This window comes from Botrytis porri, assembly GCF_014898465.1.
Source record: "Botrytis porri strain MUCL 3234 chromosome Unknown BPOR_019, whole genome shotgun sequence".
NCBI lineage: Eukaryota > Fungi > Ascomycota > Leotiomycetes > Helotiales > Sclerotiniaceae > Botrytis > Botrytis porri.
This window is the reverse complement of record NW_024066093.1, coordinates 306,203-328,545: the sequence shown is the minus strand read 5'-3', so window position 1 is coordinate 328,545 and position 22,343 is coordinate 306,203. Positions and strand designations below refer to the sequence as shown.

The following is a 22,343-nucleotide window of genomic DNA, read 5'->3' as shown; positions in this document are numbered from 1 at the left end:
AGTTTGTTTCATACTATCTCTTTAGAGAACAGAATTGATAAAGTAGGTTTGGTGAGATGTGCAACAGAATTATCGGATGGTTTGTTTCTTTGTTTCTTTTTTTGGGGGGGGGAGGGGTGGGGGGGGGTTAACTGAAATGAGCTACTGGGTCTTAATCTGGAACACTAGCTTTATTTCGGGGGGTTTCTACATGTATGATCATCATCATGAGAGTGCCCCTAAATATGGGATGTGGTGTGTAAAAGTCGTTCAGCGTAGGGTACGGAAGATAAAGTATTGGAAAGGCCATGTGATTTCTATTCTTTATTTTACAGTATTACTCCTTGAAGCAAAAGATCCCAAGACAAAGCTGTCCCTATATCTTCACTACTTCACTCCTATCTAAACATTACTCCTCGCTTTTGAACAAAGCAATATGATCTACAAACCCCGCAATATTATCATAATAATTCGCAATATCTATCCCATCAATAGTGATCATACTCGTGATACCTACTGTATTCAGGTTGTAAATACCGATATTCGAGCTATCTCCCTCAAGACTGAAGATTCTAGCTTGACAAGCTTCGCCATTTCCTTGGGCAGAACATGCTAATCCAGATGTATTAGCAAAGTAGTCCATTGAGATAGATTAAAGGAAACTTACAAGTACGGTAATCATCAAAGAAACTGTACATTCCAGCGCCATATACATAAACATGCTCGCTGTCAATGATTCGTAGACCCCATCCTTCCGCACAGTTTTCTCCCGTTGCATTTCCACATGAGCTGGCAAAATCAGGATCGTTCCATTCATCCAATGATGGGAAGGGGTAATTCGCAATGGGGTTCGGTTGATAATAGGCAGTCTCCGTCTGAATTTGCCCCGCAAAAATATCTCTCGTACTATCAAATTGATATTGGTATAAAGTATGATGCTCAACAGCAGTTCCAATAAGCCATATAGCTCCTTTTCTAGATTCGCAATAAAGTCCACGGCCTGCGTAAATTGTGATTTGAGATAGATTAGGGTCGTCGATATCGTGATCGGCAACCCAAAACCAGTTATTTTCTAGGTAAAGACCAGATGCATGCTTGGTGATGTGCATTGACATGAAAGCAGCTCTGCACTCGAGAATAATCCCAGTGCTATTAGCGGTGGCGGGACAGCGATCCAACTGGAGGTCAGAACCCACGAATCCGCCAATACGCGTATGGACATCCCAAAGTCCGGAAGGAGACCACGCTGGACTGGCTAGATTCCATTGAATCAAAATGGCTCCTCCCATATATCCCTGTGTCGAAACAATCGTATCTGACCATTCAACAACACCTCTCTCTAAGGGGAGGCCAACTTGGACGACTGGTTGAGGATGAACAATATCTGTGAAAAATGATCCTGATCCCATGATGACTGGATATGATTCACCGACAATCCTCGAACGGGATGGAATATGAATAGTCGACGTGACTCTATAAACTCCATTATCGATATAAACAATCTTATTGGTGATGGCCGCGAACGCAAACACATGATTCAACGCCTCCGTGTCATCAGTGACTCCATCTCCAGTAGCACCCGCTGTACGGACTGAAACGAACTCAGAAAGCAGATAGTCTTCATACTGAGGTTTGGAACGGGCGTAAAACTTTCCACGGGGTGAAAGAGACTCAGAGCGAGGAAAGGGAACAATATAACCCTCAAAGCGGGTAGAGTTATTTGGTGTATATTCGTTTCCTTCTCCCCATCCATTGATGATCATTGATTGGTTGCCAGTTCCAGCCAAAATCGTATTTTGCGATTCCTGTACGGCAATTGGAACATTCGTCAAATGGATATTATCAAGAATAAGATTTCCAGCAGCCTCTGGTAAAGATGAATTTTTGTAAGCTGTGATGATAGCGACATCAGTATCTTTGAAGCTACTATCAATTAGCGTGACAGACACTACAGCTTGGTCTGATGATCCGCCTGAGGACATATTTAAGCCAGTAGTGCAATTGTTGATACTGATCCCCATGTATGTCCATCCCCAATCCCAGATTTGGTCAATGGCTGTTACAACATTAGTGAAGGTTAAGTTTCGAACTGTAAATTGCTGGTTGCCAAATACTGCCCCCGTTTTGCCACCATTAAAAATCAAATCATTCATAAAGCCACCGGAGCCTATTTTTTGTAAGCGTGGAGCATTGGAGTGTATGACATAGACGAAATGGGTGGCTATAAGGAGTGAGAATCGTTAGGTTGCCAACATACCTCCTTCGATGAACAAGCCTTGCTGCTGAGTTCCAATTGCATCGCTCATTTGGAATACAATATTTTGTAGACTGGTGGCCTGTGCAGTAGGCCAGTGGATTCCATAGGCTGAAGAATTAGACGGGATTTCCGTCAGATCCAACACCAGATTACGAATTTGACGATAGAAGACGTTTGTGGCTCCAAAATTGAGACCATTGGGGCCATATGTATCTCCGTCAATCAGCCCAAATCCAGTGAATCTTGGGGTAGCCTTAATTACTGGGAGTTGGTTTGGATCGCCTACAATCTGAGTGATGTAGTAATCAATGATGGAAGATGAGATAATATATGTCCCAGCTGGAAAGTAGACCGTGGCAGGAGTTGTTGTTGTAGATTGACAGTCGCCAGGCTTGCATCTTCCGCCAGAACTGATGGCTTTGTTGATAGCAGCAGTATCATCTGCTATACCATCCCCTTGACGATGTTAGAAAGCACTAATAAATGGGTATAAGATTATGATTATATCAACCTTTGGCTCCAAAATCTTTCACATTGCGGAACACTTGATATGAGGTGTTGTTAAAGTTGACAGGGGCAAGTCCGTGGTGAGAGATTTCCTCGAGCCAATATGATGGCGCAGAAGAATTCCTTGTCGTGGTGACATTATTAAGTTTCCCAAGCGAACTGGTTACAGCCAATGATCCCTTGACTGAGGCAAGCTGAATGGTAGTAGTAGAGGTGAGAATTGAAATCCCACTCTTAAAAACTAGGTTTAAAGACAGAAACAGAAAGAAATGATAGACGCCCATATTTGTAAGATGTTTCGAATGTTTTGAAAATTTAAGGAAAGTTCATTCTGTGAGCGAATCGGGTATGAATTTGAAAAGAGATATAAACAACCAAATGAATGTCGACGTTATGTTTAGTCAGTTGAACAGAGGGGGAAAACAAAAGGACATTGAAGACACGGCGATAGAAATGTTGATATAAAAGCAAATACAAAATGAACTAGGTCAATGCGGTACCATTGTCACTTCCTAATAGGAAATCTGGATCACCTAGCCATCCTATCCAATATTTGTAGAAGTGACACAACTGTATTCGTACTACTCAACTCCACCTATCTTCGCGCATGTTATCGCCCGTCTCACCTTGATGCTTTCGACTGCGACAGGAACATCGATAACGGTGTCAGTCCTGTCGAGTGGCCAATGTCCAAATTGTGATTTACTTCAGGTCCATAAGAATCAAGTCTATCAGGGGCAGATGATGTCAGTTGTATGTGCAGCTGAGGAGAACTATTTTGGGAGATTCTGATCATCAAATGATCGTCGAATATTGAGACTAAGCAAACACCAGTTCTTCAGCGAAGTATTCGGAGTTTGGAGCACGTGTGTCATTATTACACAACATCGTGCAAGGCTTTTCACCATCTGAAGATATGGCGTGGCGGTCCAAATTGCTGGATCGACATCTTTGATTTCAGTTCGGGGAGATTTGGTACTGTGAAGTGGAGGGAATGTCGTGGAGCGTGTGTTGAGTCGTTGACGCGTCAGGCTGGGTCATGTGATCAGGACCTTGTCCACAACGAATGAGATCACCAAATCCAAAACACACTTCCCTTATTAGTATTGAATGAGATTTGAATGTAGGTGATTGCGATCAAGTGCATTGTAAGATTGAATCAAGTATCTACACATTATACTGATTCTTTCATCTGGAAATGTAAAGAAAGGGGATAGTCTCTTGACTCAAAAGGGTCCGGTGTGTTTTGGATTCGGTGGGTTTAACCTTATACGGTCTCAGATTCGTTTTTGTAAGATTTAAAAACATCGCAATCTTCGGTCTATTCAACGCATTCCAGTAGTTCGAGCACTGATTACCATTGACCACAGAGAATTGGTTAAAGTTCTGATCTCTGTGCACTCATAATTCGTTCATTGAAGCTCTAGTTTCTATACCGATTCTATCCTTTCCCGTAACCATTCTATCCTCCGTACCTTTTAGCCTTTTACTCTATGCTGTCGTTACTCGCTAACCCGGTGCGCTGTACCATGGCCAAATACCATGGGAGCCATGCATGAAATCCTTCGCCCAATTCTAGAAATGTCATTTCATACCAAATCACGATAGTGATACAGTAGAACTCGAAGCCGGGGTATCTACCACAACCCTTGAAGTAACTTTCATATCATGCTTGCCTTCCTTTTCGTATTTTCCCTCATCCTGTGTTCCCAGCTGCTCCACGGCTCCCAATTCCACAACTCTACCACCCGGAACTGCACCCTTCTTACCTCCTTTCCTAAAACTGGCATCGATTTCCTCCAAACTCTTCCCCCTCGTCTCCGGCATCCAAAACACTGCAACAACGACTGTTACTAAAGCCGCACTTCCCCACAGCCAATAACATCCACTCGTACTCTTTGACAGAAAGATGGGCGTCGTAAATGCTATTATCCAGTTCACCACCCAATTAGAACTCAATCCCAAACTCGTTGCTCCGGCTCTCGTTTTTGCACTTTGAATCTCGGCCACGTATACTCTAAAGGTCACGGCCCATGTGGCGGAAAATATAATGGCGAAGAGGTAGATGCAGATGATAACGACCCAACGACCGGCGCCATGGGAGGAATGTACAGAGTCGGAGGCATAGAGAGAGGCGATGATGAACATAACGATAAATTGACCAGCGCCACCGACGATGGTGCTAGTTCTGCGACCCCATTTATCGGCAAGGATAAAGGTCGGGATAGTTGTGAGGAAGATGAGGAGAGCAGAAATACCCGAAGCGAGAAAGGAGGCGGTCGAGGAAGTTAAGCCGGCGGATTGGAAGAGGAGGGGTGCGTACTGATTTTGTCAGTTTTGAGATGTGAGAGGATAGGAATGGATTGGAGAGGCCTACATATAAAACACCATCAATTCCAGCCGCCTGCTGAATTCCCATCAAGAACAACCCCAAAACTGTCCTCTTCCAAGCATCTGGTGCAAAAATCGCAAACATATCTTTCGCTTTTACTTCCTGGTCCGCCTTCTCATTATCATCTACATCATTCTCCACCGTTTCTCTCTCTTTCTCCGGGAGGTTTAAATCTAACCATACCCGCTCCGCTTCCTCAAATCTTCCTCTTGCCGCTAACCATCTTGGACTTTGCGGTAAAAATAGCATAGTGCTAGCCGTGAACAAGAATGCGATAATTGCTTGTACCGCAAATGGTAGTCTCCAACTCAGACTAGATTTCATTCCCACAGAACCATAACACATAAAATAGCCTACTAGAACCCCCATAGTGGTGACGAGCTGAGGAAGACTAGCTAAAGTACCTCGTTGGGAAGGTGGTGATATCTCGGTGATGTAGACGACTAATGTGCTTAGGAAAAAGCCCTCGCCAACTCCCTTGATAGCACGCCCGATGAAAAGCTGAGGAAGATGAAAAGAAGAGCATTCGATAGCAGCGCCAATACCAAAGATGAAGGAGCCGATTGCAGTAGATGTTAAGCGACCAAGAGCGTTGGCCAAATGACCAGTGAAAATTGAGGAGAGAGCTGCGGGTATGAGGATTGTAGAGACAAGGAGGCCATGCTGGAGACGGCGAATTGCGTTAGTTTCAGTTGGGCGAGACTAGCGAGGGGGAAATAATGAGAAGGGGGGGGAGGGGCTACATACAACTGTCGATGAGAGTTTGCCGAAAGTTTCGTCGAATTGTGTCATCACTGTTAGGGGACCGATAGTCCCCGTATCAAGACCAAATAGAATACCACCGATCGATATAATGATGGATGCTTGTATGTATTTTGGGGGCATCGTTGAGCATTTGGCAAGCCATGGCTTGCAGGACGAAGAAATGGTCATTTCTTTGAGATGAAGGAGATTATGAGATTATGAATAAGTATCGAAAAAAAGTACACTGATGAAGGGGCTCAATATTGAAGAAGAAAAGGACAATTGAAGACACAACTATTGGAGAAAGAAAAGGAGGCTAATATAGAGATGTACTCATCTTCAACAGTTACACTATCACTCACTCTTCCCACAAAACATTGGAAAAATCTAGATACAAACCCAAACATTGACGATTTGATAATGCGGACAACCTGCCTGCTCGCATTTCTTTTTGGAACGATAAGGAATTATTGTGGGTATTTCTGAGGATAAGAAAAATATCTTCTGTGTTTGATATAAGCTTAACTTACCTTAACGATATAAGTAGCTAGTCAGGAACTCTTCAAAAGAATCCGAAAGTAGTGGAGAGGTGAAGCTGGGAAACTTTGCCGATAGGGTACAATTGTTTGTACCCAAGCGGTCAGATCTTTTCGACTTGACCACATCATGAAATCACGACTAACATTGAAAATATTCAGTGTAGAGAATTCAAATCCAATTTTGATCATTCATCCGACTCTTGTACCGTAGTATGCTTCAAGGTGAGTGATAGACTAAAGGCCTAGAAGTCGAAGTTTTCCTATGATGAGACATCGACACGTGACCTCTACATAAGATAGCTTCACCACCTCGGAAGACTTGCCTTTCAATTTGGTTCGCCACCACCTAGAGCATATTCAACTATTCGCCCATAGCAATGTTCAAAACTTCAAATTTGATGCTGAAGTTGTCATCCTAAGTGATTTCGATGCTGTTGTTGACTCACACTCACGCACGAAACATGAAATGACGAGCGAGCCCCTTCATTGTCTGGCGAGGAAGTGAATTGACACCCAGATTACCGAAGCTATTTCTGGAAACACCACAACTAGGTACATGAGCTAAGGATAACATCGGGGTAGAAAAATACTTGTGCGGAAAAATACTTTCCCGAAACGAAGTTTCAAGTTTTACAAGTCTACAAGATTATTTGCAGCTACCGGTATCTCAAATTTTTGGGGATAAACATCCTAATGCACCTTGCGAGCTTACTTCGATCCATCTCGCCTCGTCGCCAAATATACATTTAGGGCATAGGTTATCGCAAATCTATCAATGAAGTGTGCGCAAATTGCTCCTGTCGCGACTACTTATCCTTCCTATTCTAGTGTTTCCCATAGTCCGGACTGCAAGTCCATCTTACGATTCTAGTCCTGAGACTCTGAAGATACTATCGTCGATTTCATGAATCCATTCTTTCAAATCAACTTAACAACTGGGATCATTTCAACATATGGCATGACTTCACTCTCATTTTTCAAAGTGGATTGAATATTCCAAGGTACGTGACTGTTGGAGTGCATGCAACCCGGACGATTGGACATCCTATCGTATCCTGTCCTTCCCTAAGAAGATGAGATAAATTTTCTTAGATGTTCCCCAAATCAAAACATCGTTGGGGCAAGATTTGTGATGGTGTTCAAGGATCTAAAGACCAGCGAAGAGCGCGTGCGCTGAAAACGATCGAACTGTGGTGAATTCTGTGCTTGGACAAATTCTTTCTGAAGAGAGAACACAGATTGGACAGATCCGACGAACTTATTTAGGTTCAATAAAGGACGGAGCAGAGCCATTGTCACATTGAGGTTCGGTGGTCTTACGAATTATGTAAGATCGAGGAATTCTGTGCTATTGAAAGGTAGGCATTTGACAATCAATACAGACTTATATTAGTTTCAGGACAGAGAAGATGTACGGGTACTTAAAAAAGAGTCAGGTTCGATGTGAGTTCGACAAGATACTTCTTTGAGGGTATAAAGTAAGTTTAGATCAAAGAAAAGTTAGCCCTTTCAGATCGGCACGGTACTTTCCCGCACTACCTCAGCCCATCTGATGGTTGTGACTAAATTTTGATCCGATAATTCCATACATTTACGCGTCCTTCAATGATCATCGCCGCTGCACAGTTATCCTTAACTTCCAAGCAAGCATCAATGCTGCCCGGTGCTTCTATCATGGCTGTACTCGATTTCTAGTCCACCAAGAGCTTTGGGACCGAAGATCATCTTGTTTACAATGTTATATGTTTTACGATTAGAGAACCATGCGTATGGTATCTACTCTATTTTTCAGACTACGCATAGACTTGTTGCTCCAGCCATTTGAATTAATGTCTTCGTTAATTGATATATTGTGGAGAATGGGCTTGACAGGGCTTACAAATAACCTTCATTTATGCTTTCAGTAGCTTCAGGACCGGATGAGCATGAAGCACTAAAGCGTACTATGGACCGGTACTTAATGCCAAGGATGAAAATTCTATCAAGTCGAAGCATACAAAACCCATCACAACTACGGTCATGACTCCAGTTTAACACTAATGCTCCTTCCGAGGTCTTCGGGGTAAACCCTCTGTTGGGGTGAACACACCTCCGACAACCCTTAAGTTACCTTGATGAAGAAACTTGTTCATGTAAGGAGGGCTCGGGGGTACGTACCTGTGGTTGGATCTTTCCAGTATCCATGTAGCCCCACGCCATCGAGAAGTACCGGATTGGTTTGAATGTAGGACTATACTTAGCTGAGAATTTTCAAAGTTCTGTCGTATTTGCTCCGGTTGAGTGGTCTGACAGGTGCTTCATGGAAGGTAGTAGACTCTCACAGGGGACCGGTTAACAGAAACGCTTGAAACTAAATCTGATATTGACAGTCACTTCTCAAACTGGAATGTAATTAAAGAATTTGGAACTTCCTATTCAAGGAGAAGAAATGATCGATCAACACAGCTTATGATTAAGATTATGCACCGAGACCGAGAATACGTACCTAGGCCATCAGAAACGCACAACTCCGAAGTTTTTAACGCTAAGAAACAAGGGTAATCTCTTTGTAGTTTGCAGCCAAATGGCATTTGTTAGCGCATCGAGGGTTACCGAGCAAATTCTAGTGCCACGAGTATCAGATGCACCTGCTAAATTAAAGAATTTAGCTCCAAGCAATCTAGAAACTCCCCTGCATATAGAAATAAAACCTGGACTAGGCACCGTCATGAAGTTTGCGGCTTACCCGTCCATCATGGAGCATATCCTGGCAGAATGATTGCGAAAGTTAAGTATATATAGTAGCTGCTCCAATACATCCAAAGTATCAATAGCTCAACATCAGTTCTATCAATTTCACCATATTGTCTCTATTGCTCTTTCCCTCCTCTCAGCAGTGCCAATTGCTGTAGCTCTTGCACCAGGTCTCACGCTTGAGTACTCGCTCGAGTTACCTACCCAAGGTATTTTCATCTCTGGCGATGGACGCACGTTTCTCTCACAGCGTTACTCTACTACTCTGCCACCAATTACTGTAGAGCTTCTTGCCAACAGCACAACTGTCATGTATCCCGACGTCTACTGGAACTCTTACAACGCAAGCGACCCAAGACCCGACCCTAGTCTCCAATTTGTCAGCATCGATGGTGTCAGAATCGGACCCGATGGTCATTACTGGTTGGTCGATGGTGGTTCAAGCGGTGTCAACGGATCCACCAAGTTGGTTGGATGCAATCTTACCACCGATACCGTAGACAAGATCTACTACCTCGACAGCATCATTGCTTCCAACAGCGGTATTGATGATGTTCGTTTCAGTGCTAGCGGTGAGGTCGCTTATCTCAGTGACACTGCCGGTGCTCTCGTCGTTTTGAACATGACCACTGGAGACGGAGTCCGCGTTCTCGTTGACGACCCATCCGCCGTTGCCTACTTCCCTATGATGTACAACCACACCCTTGTTTCAGGTTACGGAGCCGCAGGTAGCACACTTGCTGTTGGGCTCGACCAAATCTAAGTCTCCCCCGGAGTTTACCTCTACTACCAACAATGCAACGGAGGACTTTACCGTATCGAGACCGCCTACGTCGATGCCGCATTGAGTAACGCCACTATGGCTGCCAGTCCTGGTGATCTCACCGAGCCCTTCGCCTTAACCCCAAGTACTGGTGGATCTACCATCGATGGCGATGGAAACGTCTATGTTAGCGATAACAACTTGCTCGCTATCTGGAAAGTCACCCCTGATGGATACGCATCCATTCTTGTTCAAGATGATGCTTTGATCACGACTGATCTTATGTGGGTTACTTCTGACAAGAAGTTGTTGCTTCCAGCATCCCAAATGAGACCTGGTAGAAACGGATTGATGGCTGAGGAACCAAACAACATCTTCTCCTACCCAATTGATGCTAGTCCATCCCCAATTGACCACACTTAAGTTTTCGTCCTTGACGAACACTTAGCTGGGATATGAGGAAATTGATCCAAGCATTAAAGATTTATATATATTACTTAATTTCTCCCGAGAGATCTTTGCTCCCCTAACTCTGGACTGCGAGTTCGTTTCCGAACATGTAAATAGTTAATTAAAGATTGTTTCCTGGAATCTAGCAAGAAATATTTGATATTCTCAGTTAGCTTGACGTGATGGAGCGACTGATTTCAATCTTACGTGATCATATTTTTTCAGAAACATTCTCATAGTGGTACAGAAAGATTCAAAGCCATTTTCTAACAACACAAAAACTCGCTTGATATGAAATGGATGCACAACCTCGATCCTATAGTAACATTCAAGTAATAAGTATCCGCAAATAATCTATAAAACACTTGTAGCTTAACAATTGTTCCAGATTTTGAATCATCCGCCCCACCATGGATTGTTCGCGGACTCTCTGTTAGAGCTATCATCCGCCTATGGGTACCCGTTGCGCAGCCTATCTTACATACAGGGTAACGAAGTCACAAGACTCTACAGTTTCACATCAGTTGGAGATTATCTCTTGAGAGAATTTGCGAGGTTTGTATTGTCGTCAGGAACAAGATGAATAGTCTGAGTTGTCTTAGATATCAGAGTATTCACTATTCGAGATTTTGCAAGTATTAGACGATTATTTGATATTCAGCATAGGGCAGTCATCTGGGAAGGACGGAATGAAGTGAATGATTCAAATGGATTGGAGAACCAAAACACATGGCTGACTTGCTTATCCGAAAAAATCGCTGATATAAATGCCATGATCTAACTATTACTTCGCTATTAATGGTTGATATCTGAACCCTCAAATTCCCGGTGCCATTATGAAGTCACCTCACCTAGCCATCTACACCCGTTACCAATCTCCTCGCGTTAAAATATCGATGCAGATTTCATTTCTAGTCGACCTTGTGACTCTGGTATTAACAGTCATATCATTTCTCTCAATCAGCATCGGTATGGCCAGCATTGGTGGACCACATGGTGGTGCTTTGAACATCGGAGTACTTATAATTTAGACTTCAACCAAGCTCTTCATTAACACCCCGAACAAACCCTGCCAGGCGGGCCCACCTTTGACAGTGATGAATCTCCTCCTAGTAGCCTCATCCATAACGATATACCTCAGCCTTCCAACATCCAGCTCTCTATAATTCTTCTTTCCGTTATCACACATAGGAGGCAGCGGTGGTAACAGCCGAAAATCCGGCAAAATTGCCTCAGGATGTGACGCGTCATACATAAACAGAGTTTCCCGATCACTATCGAACCAAACACCATTCCCTAACCAAGTGAAATTTCTGTAACATTGCTGCCGAGCTTCTCGGCAGACGTGAAAACAAGGGGGAAGACGTCTAAGATCAGGCTCTCGAAGGATCATAGTGTATTTATGCTGATCCATTGTATCCTCATTTTGATGAGGCAAACGCCCTCTGCTTTGACCAGGCAGAAGTGTGACTGGAAGTGAAGATCCCCATATCTTACGAGCGTCATAGTGAACCATTCGAGGCGGGTAGTGGAAACGAGTCAAGTCGAATATGTACAGGCGGAGCTCGGGGTATAGAAGGGGAAACATTCTGTCAAAGCAGGTAAGAGGGGTAGAGTTGAAATGGTGACTGGTTGTTGTTGATGACATGATTAAAAATGAAAGGTTTTCCATTGGCTGTGTGTGCTAGTAAAAGATATTGCCAAAGTAAAACAAGGGTATTTTTCTGAGCTGACGTTGTGGTGTTCGGGATGTCAAGATGAGGTCCACCAAGTAATCATATGATACTGCAGTGGGTGGTTCCTTCTCTGTTTACGAGCAAGGTACCTGTTCGAAAAAAAAGATGGCCTCACGAGGTCACCTTGAATTCCACTATTACTCCGAAGTCACACTTCCATCAGCAGTCCCTCTCCTATCCCGGGACAGCAAGTTGGTCAAACTTTTGACAATGGGAAACTTCGAACTACACTCACTACCTTTCTTCATCCATTTCCTCCACATTCCTTCCGCATCCCTTTCTTATTTACGAGATACTATGTTGGCCAGTCTCGAGCCAGTCAAACTTTTGACAGAACTCCCTTACCATTGTGATCTATCTTCTCCATAATTCATTTCTGATCTCAGGATGTCACATATGTAGGTCGACGCGGTAAACATGGACAATCTAAAACTCCGAACTACCTTGCCATAGTTTATGCACTCATATAACATGAAAGGGTATAGCGAGGTGCACCGTGGACGAATTGGATCGCCCACTTCGAATCGTATTCAACAAGAAGGACTGACTCCTGGTGACGTTGTCCTCGGGCGAAAGGGCCACCATTTAGTTCCGAGTTTCTGAATACCGAGGCCTATGTGAACGATTTGATTAAAACCTTAAAAATAGATTTTTATCTAAGCTAAAAACATATTTAAAATTTAGTAATATATAAATAAAGAAGAAAAACCATTCAATTCAGTATAAAACCTCAAATGAATTAATAAAATAGATTTAAGGAATCAGTTGATATAATTCTTTTTCTTTATATTTCAAAAATTAGAATTTATATTTAATATAATAATATTCTTGTTAATTTAGCTATTTAAATAAACTTGAAGATTGTTTTCTTTATTCTTTAAATATTATTATATTGAATATAAACTTTGGTTTTTAAAATATAAACAAAAAAACTATATTAATTAATTCTTTAAATTTTAATAAATAAGTATATCTCTCTTTTCTTTTAATCTCATTAATTCTTTTAAGTTTTTATACTAAATTGAATATTTTCTTTATATATAATAAATATTGAGTAGATTAATATTAATTATCAGTTCTTATTTTCAAGGCAGGAATATATAATAGCTTAATTATCACAATCAAATCTATATTGAATATTATTATATCAATATTTAATTTTATTTCTTAAAATAATTTAAAAGAAAAAGTATATGTGTAATTAATTTTTAGATTTTTAATTGATACTTTTATTTTATTTTTTTATTTCATGAATTCTTTTAAAATTATATACTAAATTAAAAGACTTCTTATAATTTAAATATTAATTGAATTAGATTATATTAGTCATCAATTTAATCTAATCAACTAAAGTTTTCATCAAACTTATCAAGCTTATTTTGCTTATTAAAAAAAAGTTTATATCTAATAATGATAAAATTAAATATAAAAATCTTTAATATTAATACTACACTTCTTCAAAAAAACTCTAAAATGAATTTTAAAATGATATAAATGAAGCTATTAATAAAAGCTTTTAAATAATATAAATTTTAATAAAATAAAGCTTCAAAAAATTATATTTTATATAATACAAATCTTTTTCTAAATTCTCTATATATACACTATACAAATATTAGGTTCTTTTTTTACATCAAATAAAAATCTATTTTTAGGGTTTTTATCAAATCGTTTAAATAGGCCTCGATACTAAATCACGTATTTAATATTAAAATCGACTGTTTGTTTCTATTCATTATACTAAGGCTAATTTGAAAGATTTGAATAAAGGCCTAAAAAGAGATTTTTGTCTGAGTTGAAAATGTATTTAGAATTTAACAACATATAAATAAAAAATAGAGATTTTCCAATTCAGTATAGAACCTGAAAGGAACTAACAAAATTAAAAAAAAAGATATATATTTATTCATTAAAATTTAAGAAATCGATTGATATAATAGTTTTTAAATTATCTTAACAACTGAAACTTTTATTCATATAATAATATTTGAAGAGCAAAAGAAATAATTTTAAAGTTGATTTGAATAATTATATAAAGAAAAAAGTTATCATATTAAATATAAATTTTAATTTTTGAGATATAAAGAAAAGATTATATCAATTAATTTCTTAAATTTTAATTAATAATTTATATCTCTTTTATTTTAATTTTATTAATTTTTTTCAAGTTTTATATTCAATAATTTTTTTTTGATTATAAATATTCATTAGAGTTATAATAGTTAGAAATCCTTATATTTAAGGTATAAATATCAAATAGTTTAATTATTATAATCAAATTTGATTTGAATAATAACATATTGAATTTTAATTTTAATTTCCGAAATAATTTAGAATAATTTGTATTATTCGATTTCTAAAATTCTAATCAAAATATTAGTATTTTTACTTTTCATTTTATTAGTTTTTTGAAAGTTGTTTATTAAATTAAATATTTTCTTTTTAATATTTTAAAAACTAATAAAATTATGTTAATTATATAATTCAATTTAATCTTTCTTTTGCTTTTATATAATAAGTTTAATAAGAATTTCTTATTAGGTTTATTTTACTTATATTATAATAGTTTGTATTTAATAATAAAAAACTATTAAAAAAAATTATATTCTAGAATCTTTGATATTAGTATACTTCTTAAAAAAGATTTTAGAAAGAATTTTAAAATAAGATAAATAAAGTTAGTAATAAAGATTATTTAATAATATAATTTTCTTTTTTATAAGTCTTAATAAGATTATGTTCTATAAAATTTAATTTTCCTTTTTAAGATTTCTATAAACATATTATACAAATTATGAAAATCTTTTTTATATTAGGTGGAAATCTATTTTTAAGATTTTGTTTAAATCATTCAAATCGGCCTCGGTAGTTGCAAACTCTTCGGCTCGGAACTCATTTGGCCCTTCATTAATGCTAGATTTACCCCTCACCATCCATCCACCCCCATTCAAACACCTCTTTGATCAAACATGAAGGCCAATAACAACTACCCACGGACTCCCAGGTATGGAAATCTGTAAGCCGCCCGTATGTGTATGTCGATCATACTACTATACTCACCGACGCCAATAGCACCAACTAAGCCTGCTTCTGTTTAGTTTTGCGAGAGACATTTGCTCTAAAATGGGGCCTCGCTATGATTTGTTGAGATTGAGAACATGTCTTAACGGTAGCTGCAAATATCCTATATTATTACTCTTTCCTTTCAAATGTTTCAGGTACTTAAAGTGTTGAGCCTCGGTGTATATATTTGATCTGTTTCCTACATCTTCTTCGCATGTTTTCTCTTCTTTCGCTTTTTATATCTGCAAATTCCTCTGGCTTGATTTCTTCTTCTTCCTGATATCGCCAGTGTATTTCTTACTTCAAATAAGGTTAAGGTTATAGTATCAACATAGATCCTTACAACAACGAAAATAAGCATAATGGGTTCCGTCCAAGGATCTAGGGATTGCAATTACGATGTTGTTATCGTTGGTGCTGGTTTATCCGGAATCAATGCTGCATAGTAAGATTTAAATCTTGAACATGAGATCCCTATCCATGTTATTGCTCTCTTTAGCGACCCAAGTACTTAGGTATCATTTTCTCAGGTCAGATAGCTAACACTTTGCAGTCGTATTCAAACAGAACTTCCAGGCTTGACCTATACTATACTTGAGAATCGCGGAGCAATTGGCGGAACGTGGGATCTATTTCGATATCCTGGTATCAGATCCGATTCAGATTTACATACATTTGGATTCCCATGGCGACCATGGTTGAGCTCTCAGACGATCGCTGATGGTGAATCAATCTGCAAATATTTTAAAGAATCTGCCGAGGAATATGGTATTGATAAGAAGATACAATTCCACCACAATGTTACGTCGGCAGATTGGTCAACGGAACAACAACAATGGACATTGGCCGTAGATGCTGGTGGAAGACGGAGCACTACTATAAAAGGACGATGGATCATTTGGAGTACAGGTTATTATGACTACAGCGAGCCTTTGAAAGTCGAAATACCTGGACTAGACAACTTCAAAGGCAAGAGGATACATCCTCAATTCTGGCCCCAAGATCTCGATTACACAGGCAAGAAAATTGTCGTTATTGGAAGTGGTGCTACGGCAATTACCCTGATACCAAATCTGGCAGACAAGGCAGCCAAGGTAACAATGCTACAACGAAGTCCTTCGTGGATAGTAGGAGTTCCCGCACAAGATTCCACCGGAACTTTCATGCGCAAATATCTTCCAAACTGGATGGCTAGTCAATTGATCCGCTGGAGATTCCTCGTACTCCCATTATTATTTTTCCACTTCTGTCGCCAGTTCCCCAGCACCGCTTGCAAACTCCTTCGAGCAAGAACCAAGAAGGAAATTCCATCAAACGTTCCCATCGATCCCAATTTCAGCCCCATATATAATCCTTGGGAACAACGTTTATGCGTCTGCCCAGACAGTGATTTCTTCAAATGTCTTCACTCGGGAAAAGCTGATGTCGTAACTGATACCATTAAAACCGTCACATCATCCGGCATTGACCTTGAATCGGGGAAAAGCCTGGATGCAGATATAATCATCACAGCCACCGGACTTAAAATGCAACTTGCCGGCGGCGCCAAAGTGAGCATCGACGGCGTTCCCTACGAATATTCTACCAAATACATGTGGAAAGGCATGATGCTTCAAGACATGCCTAACGCAGTAACTGTCATCGGTTACACCAACGCTTCATGGACATTGGGAGCCGATACTACCGCGGGGGTATTGGTTCGATTGCTTAAACACATGCGAGAGAATCATATTGTCTCAGCTGTACCGAAAGTTCATGGCGAGAAGATGGTTTCTCAACCCATATTAAATTTGAGTAGTACGTATGTGGAGAAGGCAAAGGGATATTTGCCCATGGCGGGTGGTAGAGGTCCATGGAAACCAAGACAGAATTATCTTGTTGATTATTGGGTTGCGCAGTATGGGAATTACACGGAGGAATTGGAGTTTACTGCTGCTGGGGGTGCAGGGTTTGATAAGAGTCAATGATTGAAATGTTTTTACGAATTGCATGGAAGATGAACATGGTAAACGGGGGTTCGGATGTAGATTTCTTTTGATTCTGTTAAGAGTTGAGGCCCCGGCTCATCGCACACCACCCTTTTTCATAACAACATCCCTACCAAAAAATCGTTTTCTCATATGACTTATTTTTATAAAGCCTTAACGAATGAAAGAATTGATTTGAACATTTAATATAACATGGTTTAACACCAAGTGCACCATATCACCGAATACACTACTTTTACCTTAATTTACACTTTCTAATTTATATTTTTCAATAATAATTGAATCAATTAATTAAAACTATTAAGAATCTAATAATTTAGAATCTATTATATTATTTTGACAAGTTCTTAAATTATAATCTGATTTTTCATACTTATTATAGTATTTATTAAAAAATACTTCCTTATTAGGATTACCCTTGTTTTGATGCTTATTGTATTGAATCTGAATATTAATCTTTTGTTAAAATAATATATTAAAAGTCTTTTATCCAGTGAGCATTCTTCCTTAACGTAATTAAGTTTTTTTTGTGTATCGATATTTATTTAATATCTTATTTGCCTTTCAAAATGTATAAATCTCTATATTCAAAAGTATATTCTTATGAGTTAATCTCTTTATACCTTTAACTAAAGCTAATATAATTTCGAATATAAATATAGAAGAGCTTAATTGATAATAGGTTATTCGAGATTTAACTAATATTAATTAAGAAAGAGCTTCTATAGGATTCTGAAGTATTTAAAAGATCCAAAGATCTAAATCAAAAGAAAGAGAAGTAAGTATATAAATTCGAATATCCAATTTAGAAAGTATTACTTCAAAATTAAATAAAATTAATCCTACTCCTTAAATCTAATTCTTATATTCTGATTTATAATTGATTATTGATATATAGTTTTAAAAGCTATAAAGAATTCAATCTTTAAGATATAATAAATATATACTTTTATAAACTCTTTAATTTGAGTATTATATTTTTGTTTTAAGATATTAAAATATTCAATATTAAGAAATTAAGTTAAATAACTTGAATATAATAGTAAACATACATATTTAATATCATTCTCTGTTACGGGAGCTGCCTCTAGGGTCACGTGGAAGTGTCTAGAGATCTCTCGAGGTGGTTTAGACTAGACTTCAAGTAGGAATTCAATAAGGTTGTAACTGGTTGCAATTCTCGTAACTATAGTAATGAAACTAATGATTGTTCTTGAGCACGAAGCTCTACATTATAATGAAACCCATTCCCTTATATAGATCTTCGTACCTTATGAATCGACAAGTCGATTACCGTAAAGCCGATTTCGACAAGTCGGTTTCCTGATCACGTGATGTCCATCCCGTGACTGGTAATGATGCCACTGCTTATCTAACCTGTGCTCTCTAGCCGACCTGTGACTGCTGCTTACCCTGTGCCCACTGTAGGGTAGATAACAACAAAAGATAGGTACCTATCTTTTAATCACTAATTACTTATCTGGTTACCTCTATCTTTAGTTACCCTTCAATTCAACTGTCCCTACAGTGCTGTTTTCGTAGGTTCCAACACCAAGGCCTTAGGTTTATCTTATAATCCATGTTGCGGTGCGGGTACCTCCGTAACATTCTCCTTATAATAGTTCTAGAATAATATTAATTCGTGGCTTTTATATTCATCCAGTACTAGTATTCTATATTTACCCTTAATTCGATTTCTTATATATTTATTAAAGTATTTCAATTATTCTAACTCTATCTTATTGTTTGTCCATCTATTAGATATAGATTTAATAATCCAATCCACAGGAAAATCGGTTTTGATATATCAATTAGAAAGATACATTTATCCTTGAATTATCAGAAATGAAGGTATAATATCCCCCTCATTATTATTATATATGATTACTATTATCTACTCTCGATTACCTGGTTGTATTGTTTTTCTTCTGTTATTTTGTTCAGCACTAATTACAACTATTCTGGAATATATTATGCTCATTATAAAGCCGGTTTTGTTGAAGTTGTAGAAATCACAATCGAGAATACTATATTTCGCCTGTATATTCGAAATTATATGAAACTAGTCTTTAATAAGCTTGGGATTTTTGTAAAAAGCTTTTTAAAAGTTATAAACATAATTAAAATATATTTTTAATCTTGTATAACACTTTACAAATCAATAAGCCTAAAGCTTTTCAATCTTCTTTGCTCCTTACAATTGAAGAACATAATTTGTTATATCTTCTATACCACTTAATTTAAATAAGAATCCTTTATTATTCATATCAATTATATACTAAATAAGTATCTCCTCTTTTAAATTAATCATTTTATAATTATTTATTCGAATTTTCGTATAAAAAGGCAAATTATTCATTCTACAAAAAAGTATTATATATATTATATTATATAGCTTAGTAGCCTTTTGAATACTAAATTTCTTATCTTTTTAAATAGTTTTAATAATTAAAAGTATTTGAGCTTCTTTTCTATTTGATTATATAATAAATGATTGATAAATTGTATGTTGAAGTTGAAGAATGTAAATTAAGGTAAAAGTAGTATATTCGGTGATATAGTGTACTCGGTGTTAAACCATGTTATTAGTAATAAATATAATAAGAATCTTGTAAATATAATAAATAATTTCTTTAAAAAAAAGTTAAGAAAAATATTTCACTCATTTTTTTGAATAATTTCAATGAATTTATTTCTTTCCTCTAAACTATTTAAATTCAATCATAAGATTGATTAAATTAATATATAGTTTAAAAGTTAAAGAAATAATAGTTTTTAATGTGTTTTCGCTTAGTATGCGATAAGCCGGGGCCTTAACTCTTATAATATGTATGGTGTAGATACGTACCTATGTAAGCATTATTTTCAAGACAACATTATTTATTATATTAAAGTGAAAGTTTACAATTCAGATTTATACGAGTACAATATCATATGTTTTCAATATACATTTTGTCCCTGCGAATTTCCATTTCTGACATGGTCAAACTTCTAGGTCTCTACAATTTCAGCGATTATTCAACAATTAGAAAAGATAGTCAGCTCTTTTCTAAAAGCTCTAGGGCACGTATCAAAGCACATACCGATGTCAGATAATTTTCGTTGCATAGCAGCAGCGTCATGGTAAGGTTTCACATCGCGAGACTTGAGAACTCGCAAGAGAGAGAGGCTCAGGAAAGGGGATTAGTTCCTTACCAGTAGTAGGAGTAAGACGACTGAGCTTGGGATGTCCATATGCCAGTTAAACAAGTGTTTTGAGAGGGAGGAGGGAGAGATTTGATGAGATGAGATGATTTGATCAAGGATATCTTAAATTCATTCAGTGTTGATTAATGATTCATCTGCGGACTCTGTATTTCTACTTACTTATTTATATATCAAGTAGGTTTGAGAATTTCAATTTCGATATCGATGTTAATATTCAAACGCCGATCTGCTAGGTAGTTATCAAGAAGACTTTAGTTTATCGGCTTTCTTTTCATTAATCACCAAGTAGATAGATAGGTAGGCAGGTAGTAATCTATCATTTCATATTCATATTCATAAATCATGATAATGAATTAAACTCATAGTTTACATTACATATTAAGAGTTCTAGAACCTCCTCACCGTACAGATTTCGATTTCCTCATTAAAACTATTAATTTTTCAGCTTTTAAGACTTCTATTTCTTTACTACAGCTTTATATTAAATGATAAAAAGAATTTAAAATCAATTTAGAATTGATTTAATTATATTAAAAAAAGCTAGTTTATTTTTAAATATTTTATTTATATAGTCATAAATTATTAAAGATAAGAATTATAAGTTTTCTAAAAAAAAATCTTTTATTTTATACAGAAAAAGTATTACAAATTAAAAAAAAATTGATTTTTTTAATTTAAAATTTATATGATTTATATGATTTATAAAAAAAATTAAAAAAAAATTAATAAAGGATAATATTGATTACTTATTTTAAAGTTTTGAAAATAAAATTTCTTTAATTGAAAAAGTTATTAATGAAAATTTTTACTTAATTTGTATAAAAAAACATTATTTTTATAGGGATTTTGTTATAAATTTTATAGAGTGTAATAAGTAAGTTCGATAACTCTTATATTAAGAATGTTAAAATATTAATAGGAAGGATTATATAGTATAGTATTCCTCTCTACTCTAGATATGTTACGGGAGCTGCCTCTAGGGTCACGTGGAAGTGTCTAGAGATCTCTCGAGGTGGTTTAGACTAGACTTCAAGTAGGAATTCAATAAGGTTGGTAACTGGTTGCAATTCTCGTAACTATAGTAATGAAACTAATGATTGTTCTTGAGCACGAAGCTCTACATTGTAATGAAACCCATTCCCTTATATAGACCTTCTTGCTCAGTGTGATCAGTACGGCTCAGTACTGGTTTGTTTGTACTTTCATGGCTCAGTGTCTATCCCGCTGAGGCAGACTGAGCCAACCACGTGACTTAGTGCCCCAGTCCCGTGCCTATGTTGCGTCGTTCGTAACAAGATAGTCGATTATATAGATTAGTAATGAATTTATACGAGTAGATTTATTACCTTTTATTTATTTATTGTTATAATTGAAATAGTTGTTAGAATTGATTACTAAATCAAATCTTTATTCTTTTAAATAGAGTAATATAAAACTTGAGTTGAAAAAAGGAATAACGTGGTTTATCATTGAGTGGCTTATATCATCGAGTGGCCTACTTTTATTTCAATTTATACCTGTTTTTTTCAATATATGTTTTATTAATAATCAATAATGAATTTGAATAATCAAAAAGCTCGTATACTCCTTACTATTAAAGCTATTTATAAAGATAAAAAATTAAGTATTTAAAAGGCTACTATACTTTATAATATTCCTTATACAATTCTTCAATATAAAATAAAAAGTTTATCTTTTTATATAGAAATTTAAGCGAATTGTTATAAGATTATAAAATTAGAAAAAGAAATAATTGTTTAATATATATTCGATATGGATTTAAGAGGATTTTTATTTAAATTAAAGAATATATAAGATATAATGAATAATATTCTTAAATTGAGGGGTGTAAAATGTATTGGGAAGCTTTGAGTGTATTGATTTGTAAAGTGTTGAATCGAATTAAAAATATATTTTAATTATATTTATAACTTTTAAAGAGCTTTTTATAAGAATCTTAAGTTTTTTAAAGAATGGTTTTAATT

General features: G+C 36.8%; 5 protein-coding genes across 5 annotated transcripts; 2 read left to right on the top strand and 3 right to left on the bottom strand.

The window, feature by feature from the left end:
- Positions 1–117: 117 nt before the first annotated feature.
- EAF01_011035 (uncharacterized protein) lies at positions 118–3,700 on the bottom strand. The gene is made up of 4 exons (XM_038919292.1): positions 2,748–3,700; positions 2,237–2,692; positions 647–2,146; positions 118–591 (listed from the first exon to the last, which is right to left on the bottom strand). Exons 1-4 carry the CDS (start codon positions 3,025–3,027, stop codon positions 389–391), a joined length of 2,439 nt encoding a protein of 812 aa, XP_038765163.1. The 5' UTR covers positions 3,028–3,700; the 3' UTR covers positions 118–388.
- A 642-nt stretch (positions 3,701–4,342) lies between these two features.
- EAF01_011034 (uncharacterized protein) lies at positions 4,343–6,068 on the bottom strand (the record flags this gene model as incomplete). The annotated part of the gene is made up of 3 exons (XM_038919291.1): positions 4,343–5,065; positions 5,121–5,798; positions 5,883–6,068. 3 exons carry the CDS (start codon positions 6,066–6,068, stop codon positions 4,343–4,345), a joined length of 1,587 nt encoding a protein of 528 aa, XP_038765162.1.
- Positions 6,069–8,981: 2,913 nt separating this feature from the next.
- EAF01_011033 (uncharacterized protein) lies at positions 8,982–10,337 on the top strand (the record flags this gene model as incomplete). The annotated part of the gene is made up of 3 exons (XM_038919290.1): positions 8,982–9,130; positions 9,200–9,879; positions 9,928–10,337. The coding sequence occupies 3 exons, from the start codon at positions 8,982–8,984 to the stop codon at positions 10,335–10,337; spliced, it is 1,239 nt and encodes a 412-aa protein (XP_038765161.1).
- A 1,054-nt stretch (positions 10,338–11,391) lies between these two features.
- On the bottom strand, positions 11,392–12,012 carry EAF01_011032 (uncharacterized protein; the record flags this gene model as incomplete). The annotated part of the gene is made up of 1 exon (XM_038919289.1): positions 11,392–12,012. One exon carries the CDS (start codon positions 12,010–12,012, stop codon positions 11,392–11,394), a length of 621 nt encoding a protein of 206 aa, XP_038765160.1.
- A 3,513-nt stretch (positions 12,013–15,525) lies between these two features.
- On the top strand, positions 15,526–17,130 carry EAF01_011031 (uncharacterized protein; the record flags this gene model as incomplete). The annotated part of the gene is made up of 2 exons (XM_038919288.1): positions 15,526–15,608; positions 15,717–17,130. The coding sequence occupies 2 exons, from the start codon at positions 15,526–15,528 to the stop codon at positions 17,128–17,130; spliced, it is 1,497 nt and encodes a 498-aa protein (XP_038765159.1).
- Positions 17,131–22,343: the final 5,213 nt, after the last annotated feature.